Raw genomic sequence first — 7,466 nt, forward strand, 5'->3', positions numbered from 1 at the left:
TATGTATATGTATATGTATTAATTTATATATGTACATATATATATGTGTGTGTGTGTGTGTGTGTGTATGCATGTTTGTGTTTATGGAACCATGTACTGAATGCGATGTGTGTATGCTTTTATTGTTTTAGCAGTATGTAGGATAACAGAATTCGAACTATAGATTTGTGGTGAACGTATGTATTATGTTCTCATCGTAGATTGCACTGGATTTTTAGATGTCTAGTATGCGACAATTGCACGCTATGATATAATATGATTTGTGACGAAATTGCGTATATCGTCCTTCGTATAGATTGTGCGGGCTTGGGGCATATTCTCTCGTTATGAGTCTTCCGCGACTGTATATGAGCGACATGTAGACGAGTATTCTAGCCGTTGATTGTATGACTATATATATGTGTGTGTGTGTGTAATATGCATATGTATATGCATATACACATAATTTGCCATTTGTGATTTTGTATTCGCGTCACCATTCGGGCTATAGAACATGCGTCCCCATTTCTAGCCAGCCTATTTCTCGCCAACCAGTCAAACATCACAAGCATATGATAGATTTCAACTTTAATAATAATAGTGACATCTAATCTCACGCATGCGTATACATACATTGGCGGTACACTCAATTTCTACTACTTTTGTACGCCTGCTGCTACATCACTGAATGTCAAGAGATTCGTTTTCTTTTATCGTGCAGCCAAATATCTACTTTGGGTCCGCATTGTAAGTATGCCCTACAAGAAAAGAACTCGGTTACATATACTGAATGTGATTGCTGACGCACGGGTTTGTTCCTCCGTGACAGCCTGTGTCGATGTTATATATGGCAGCAATATATCGTAGCCGCGTATGTGTTACCAACATATGTTGGCTAAATCAATTATTGTATGGAACCAGATGTACGATTTTATTCTCGATTATTCGCTACTAACGTTTTATATTTCATTTTTTTTTAGGGATGGGCCAGGTTTGGAGATGCCAAAGGAGCTCCCAAGGGACCGCAATCGGATACAACCTCAGTGTCTGATGATGTATATCTCACACTCACATCAAGTATGTCCGCGTCTGAATGTGGACTGTGCTCGTTTCCATTGCCATGCATGATCCAAAAAAATGTATTGTTAGTCTATTCAATCAAGAACTACTAGGGTTTGTGCCGTAAGTGGGCTTTTTATGAATGACAGACATGTGTAGGTGTGCTTTACCGGCAAGTATTCCTACTGTTAGATACCAAGATTTGTTCTTCAAGCTTTGTATGAGCTGTTATTTTCCCGAGTGTCCACGCTTCCAGCAGCCATCCATATTCAGTATTAAATTTCTTTGTTATTGTTTGTCTAATCTTTCTTCATCATTCGTATTCCACAGGCAGTAAAGATCTGGACAAGCCTGAAGAGGACGATCCTCTCAAGAAGATGACGTCGTCAAAGATTGTTTCTTGCCGTATATGCCAAGGTGCCCATTTCTCAGCCAGATGTCCATACAAAGACACCATCTCCATGCCAGAGGAGCCCGAACCCGAACCCGAGCCTGAGCGTCGCACTGGTGCGTATGTACCTCCCAGTATGCGTGGCGGTGCTAGTGCATCTGCCTCAGCTGGTTCAAGGATGGGAGGCCGCGATGACGATACGACTACCGTGCGTGTGACGAATCTGTCTGAGGATACACGGGAGAGTGACTTACAGGAGCTGTTCCGACCGTTCGGAATGATTACGCGTATATTTTTGGCCAAGGACAAGATCACTGGTCTATCCAAGGGCTTCGCGTTCATCAACTATGTGCGAAAGGATGATGCGCAAAATGCGATCGACAAGCTGTGCGGCTATGGTTATGATCACTTGATTCTGAACGTCGAATGGGCCAGGTAAATTGTTTTGGGATATATTTGAATTGTCTTGTGTCTTAATCTTTTCTCGGTTATTATAGCCGTGAAGATGGTTATGGTGGATTCATGATATAGATGGAACTGAAGTTCAGCTTTCAGGCCACTACATTTTATTATTTGACATGCAAATTCTTCCGAAGCAATTCTGATTTTTTTTTCTTCCCCCTTTATTCTAACTCCCTTCCAGACCTGCCGTATCTGCCGATTAAGTGCAGCAATCTAGTATTAAAATCAAACATGTGGAATAGACAAGCGGGCAACTACATGTTTCCTTCTCTTTTGGTGAAAAAAAAACAGCTGAATTGAGTATAGAATTTGGATAGAACCAATTCTCGGAATATATTAGTTACATATTAAAATCTGGTCAACTTGTTATATGATCGCGTTCGAATGTCGAAGAACCCTGCGTGGAATATCAACGTATTTAAAGTACAGAAATTTGTCGTCGGCGTTTCGCAATATATACGCACTGGTTGGTCTGAAGTTATATAAAGATCCCATGCGTACGCATAGGAGTGACCCACGAGGAGATGCATGCTTTGCGTAGTCCTATCACGGCATTAGTTTTTCTGCACATATGAAGTGTCCTACGTGTTCGGTGCTCGCGGCGCAATTGAAGCATGGGCTTTTGATCTGCCGTTAGCTAAATCTTAGTTCTATAGAGTCCGTGAGAGAAGATTGTCATGACTTTTATTCAGTCGGGCGTCGTAGGAGAAGTATTCTTATTCACCACGGCTTGTAGTCGATTTATCGCACAGCCTGTATGCGCCTTGTGCGCATGAAGTACAACATGGGGTCACCTGCAGCAGCGTGGCTGACTCCTTCCTTGACCATTATACCACAACTGCGGGTAGCAACGTCTGTACGTGGTACTGTGTCAAGTATTTTAAACATGACTGTGTCCGAGTCTGGCTCGGTAAACAGAAGGCTTTCTAATCCAAGTCTGCTCTATTATTCTGCGCACTAGCGCTGCTATTTGCTTGTTCTCGGATTGTAAATGACCTGCTGCCATACTCGCAGGCAACGTCACGGATGGTGTCTATGCGTTCTTTGTTTTGCGACATGGACCTTAGTATGTCTCAAGTATTCAACCCGAAACGCCACACAGGAAATACTGGGGGGGTGGCTTCGGGGTATGTACTCATTATCTCTGGACAAAGTGTATTTGTACACACCAGATCGTTGATTGGATATCGTGTTCGGGCTGTGAAGTGCCAATGACTGGCATAGCCAATGTAATCCTTGTTGACCGCCTGAAGATGAATCATATGTAGGGAAGGGCGTGAATGCTTATCCTCGAAGCACCATGTACATGTTTAAACTGAGAAAATCAAAATTGCCGATCGAGCTTAATACTGGGCGATGAGCGACATACTTTCAATGCCGTATTCACGGCTGCTAGTATCAACGGCAATTTTGTTGATGGCGCGTCATAGCCCTGGTAGCCGTATAAGTCAACGCCTGGAGATTTCGGGAGGGGTTCAGATGAATCTCATGAATAGTATAGTCAATACAAACACTGAAAACGCTTGTCATCTTTCAAATTACCTGCTCTTGAAGCCAGCCGTGAAAGCTCAAGCCAGGCTTCGAGCTCTAGCACATCGGAAGCCTTGGGATCCTTCAGTTTAGGTGGCCTAATGTCTCCCTGATCTCGAATGCGAGCGGTCATCTTCATCTTCGCACGCTCCACCGTGTGCAGGAACTGTATCGTATCGCCGGTGAATGCGGATATCGCTGCCACCTGGGATCAACGTAGTGTACAGCTTGAGATCACAATTCATTCGATCGTACGTCCACACGATGATATTCGCAGTGATGAAAATCATGGACAAAACTAGGCGTAGAATTCTCTATCGACTAAAATAGATATGAACCTGGTAGACATACTTGAGCATCGTACAAGACCGGTTGTGGGCCTTTGCTCCAGTACTCCGCAGGGAAATCGTTCTCATCTGCCATTCCTTTGCCTATCAATGCCTTGTTCTTGGCTGCCATTTTGTTGTTCAAAAGCACCATCTCCAGGAAGGAGGCGTGCCAGGTTCGTATACCGGCATATTGCTCGGTACTCAGCGTACCCGAGTGCTTGAGCATCCTTAACGAGTCCAGCAAGTATGCACACAGTTTGAATTTTTTCATGTCTGATACCTGAATATTGAATTGACAACATTATTTGTCTAGTAGTGAGCATAGCTGTACACGAACGCCTTAAGAGTCAAAGTATCAGAACACCGTAGTCAAGTGGCAAAGCGTCTACATTCACCTTTTGTTGCGCCTCGGTTTGACTGAACCACTCCACATAAAGCTGGGCCGCATGCTTGGCGTAGCGCACTTCTCCTGTCAGAAACGATGTGAGGGCGAGAGCAGTCACTTGAGCTGCTCTATTTGCAAAACTGAGTTCAGATTCCTCACTCTCATCCCCCGCGGAGAGGTACGTATCGCATATGGCGACGAGCTCATTGATGAGAACCTGGTGGTCACAGAAGGATATGCACATGATGATGAGCGAGCATGACTGGTATACTTGTATTGCGGGGGACTCAATGGGCAGCGGATGATATGAAACTATCCAACGAGCACTAGTCGAAAGATGAGACTCGTATCAAAGACGGTGTCGGGTACAACGTACCGTTATCTCTGCATCGCTGGCCCTTGCTTCAATTTTTTCCTTCTCAAGAACATCCATGTCCCACATAAGCGGGGAGTCTTCATCGAAACTATATACAGCAGGTGGGAAGCGATATGAAGCCATGAGTATGAAGTACCTCTCTTGCAAAAAAATCGGCTACCTATCATTTCAAATTAAACAGTTCGAAACTGGACGTGTTAAAAATGCTCTGCACCATAATAGCACATTACGATTTACTTACCTGTAGATGTTATGCGCGACGTCAGCGTCACAATGGTCAATTAATAAGCGAATGGCCACGACGCGATCAAGCCCTCGTCCAATCAAATCTGTCTAATATAAAGATAAAGAACAATACCCGGTTCACTTTGTGCGCTTGATCTTGAGTATTAATGCATACATCAATTGCCTAGAGTGCGTCCAATTCAAGAATCCGGCATTCTTCTGCCCCAAACTTTCTATAACTTGTTTTCGGTGAAATGCGGTGTGATAAAAACAGGGGCTGACAAATCCGGTACGTAGTCATCAATTACATTTTGTGCAAAACCATTATGGATTCTTGAACTAACCTCAAGCTTGGGTCTACCGGAGAACAACCGAGCTACCCATCCGGCTACAGGTATTTGCCCTACACCTGGAGGCTTGTCGGTGGAGGGCTTCCATGTTTGAAAATGTTCTTCCCATGGATGGTAGCCCCTTCATTCGACAACAGACAGGAAATTATAAGACGAGCTTAGATTGCACAGATTGGGATTTCACATTTGAATCATAGAATTCGTGTATATATCGATCATACGTGCTGAGAGAAAATAAAGAGCATCCTGTGCTTATACGCTGAAATACATGTCGCACTTGGCATAATATCATTACCATGAATCCCAAGGCCCTGGCACTTGCAGTCGCCATAGCATCTCCACTTTCGATCGTCGACCGTAGCGCATATCTCCATTGAACTTTTCTTTCGCATCATATCGAAAAATCAGTTGCGGCTGCAACAACACCGAGCACAAGAAGAATTATAAGAGCATTCAATAGAACTAATCGAATGAACATTGCGCACTTGTACCAAGGACAGAAACATGTCGAATCCATACCTCATCTTCTAACCTGGGCTTGAAAGCGGGATCAAACAGAACATCATTGCTTTCTAGTAGGCGCTCCATAGGAACCCAGAAGTACCTGAAGATGAGAGAACAGTGGAGAGACCATCAACACAGTATACTGCCACCAGATAGAAACTCCCAGACTCACGGCAAAAAAAATCGACAACAGATGAAACCGGTGCGACAAGATGACGTTGACATATCATTCATACTTGCTATCCGAATGGCTGCGAACCGAAGTCGTGATATTCTTCCAGGCCGAAGATGTTAGAAAGCAATTGCCATCCCATGGTAGAATCCATTTTGCACCCACGAGCTTGCCTACAATTGAAAATGGTGAACCCCAACCGTATTGAATGGCTTCCTTTCGATGCTACAAACAAGTACGTAAAAGCCAACAAAGAACTTGAGTGAATTAATAGTACCTTCGGCAATCATCAAATTTCTAGCTTCATTATTGTGCATGATGTATCTGTTTTTGTCGTGGTAAATGTGGTCCATGAGTTCGCCCTGTTTCTTTGATTTCCATTTCCGAAATTCATTGGAGCGAATTATATCGGGATTGTCACGAAAATCTTGGAAACGAAACTCCATTTTGCTGTACTCGTCTAGTTCGAAGGGAGAGCTGATCCATTTCTGATTGTGTGCCTTGAGCAATGATATAACTCTCGCTTCTTCCGTTTTGTTCACCAGTCTGTTCAGTAGCCTAAGGTGACATGTATTCCGGTTCGCAATGCATAAGGGCTTCAGGTTATCATATTGATGGTAAAATCGAATTCGGCCCAATTTTTGCCTGGTCAGAAAAAGAAATTCAAAGGGGACTACTTTGCTTTTTATGACATACCATCTCGTCTCCAGGTCGTCAAACTGCTTTTCATTCTCCAATACAAATTTTACATTTCGGTAAGTTTGGCCAACCTATAAAAGGTGAAAAGGTAAAAATGGTCAATGAACAAAATAAGAAATCAATGCAAAGACCGGAATTTGAGAATCAGGCTCCGACTTGTCACGAAATAGCGCAATGTAGCAAGATCAATCAAAGCGATTACATACAACCCCAATCATATGAGTGGCGTATTTACAGACAATGATCACGGATTTGTTTTCTACACCACAACCAAAATTATTCAGCTATGCATAAGGCAACAAGCAACAAGAAAAATATGACGCACTGGCACCGATGTTCAAGATGTCATATAGCATTGTATGGCTAAACGGTGACAAGAAGCACGGCTCACAGTAACATGCACGGAAAGTCGTTCGCGTCACAATTATTGTCATACATTCACATACTTCATGTCGGGGTGGCAGATCATTCCCAATGTTTCGAAACATAATGAATTCATATTTATGTGATGGTGCACGACCTGGATTAGACAAGGACTTGTCTCTTCCAGTTTCATGTTGAATGAAGGCCGCATCTGGTACACCCGCTACTGGAGATCCGGACCCATTTTTGAGCTTCTTCAGCGCAATCCCAACAAGAAGGAATGAAAGTACTGCAACGGAGAGAAGAATCGCAAATGGCGTGAAGATATTCAATATCTGATGGTGGGTAGTACAGGCACTACTAAAACCTTGAGAAATCTACAGAAAATGAATGCAACAGAGAGCAACAAAGCCTGTAGAATGGTAATTTCGGCGCGACGCTACGGCAAGACATGTGGTCGCATGGCAATCATAATGTTGTGATAATAAGTCAATAAATCGATACTGAACTCAACGTATATTCGTATACTTTCCAACACCGCCCCAAGAATGAAAAATGGTCGGCATGAATCGTGTTCAAAGCTAGAAGTACCTATGACCACACCCGAAATCGCAATAGTCACCAGCGTGACAACATCTGCTA

The 7,466-nt window shown here is 43.3% G+C and overlaps 2 protein-coding genes across 2 annotated transcripts in view; one reads left to right on the top strand and one right to left on the bottom strand.

The window, feature by feature from the left end:
* Nucleotides 1-2,257, top strand: part of SARC_11385 (hypothetical protein) — a 3,515-nt gene extending 1,258 nt beyond the window's left edge. Inside the window, exons 2-4 of the mRNA XM_014294531.1 lie at nucleotides 960-1,056; nucleotides 1,369-1,864; nucleotides 2,073-2,257. Coding sequence (XP_014150006.1) covers nucleotides 960-1,056; nucleotides 1,369-1,864; nucleotides 2,073-2,094 — 615 coding nt within the window. The 3' untranslated portion in view covers nucleotides 2,095-2,257. The remainder of the gene's footprint in view (nucleotides 1-959; nucleotides 1,057-1,368; nucleotides 1,865-2,072) is intronic.
* Nucleotides 2,258-2,567: 310 nt separating this feature from the next.
* Nucleotides 2,568-6,949, bottom strand: SARC_11386 (hypothetical protein; the record flags this gene model as incomplete). Its single annotated transcript, XM_014294532.1, has 14 exons — nucleotides 2,568-3,138; nucleotides 3,261-3,346; nucleotides 3,434-3,626; nucleotides 3,773-4,030; nucleotides 4,146-4,352; nucleotides 4,512-4,599; nucleotides 4,753-4,844; nucleotides 5,081-5,207; nucleotides 5,382-5,500; nucleotides 5,606-5,690; nucleotides 5,827-5,935; nucleotides 6,040-6,320; nucleotides 6,459-6,532; nucleotides 6,908-6,949. The coding sequence occupies 14 exons, from the start codon at nucleotides 6,947-6,949 to the stop codon at nucleotides 2,965-2,967; spliced, it is 1,935 nt and encodes a 644-aa protein (XP_014150007.1). The 3' UTR covers nucleotides 2,568-2,964.
* Between the last annotated feature and the right edge of the window lie 517 nt (nucleotides 6,950-7,466).

This window comes from Sphaeroforma arctica (assembly GCF_001186125.1).
Source record: "Sphaeroforma arctica JP610 unplaced genomic scaffold supercont1.1661, whole genome shotgun sequence".
NCBI lineage: Eukaryota > Ichthyosporea > Ichthyophonida > Sphaeroforma > Sphaeroforma arctica.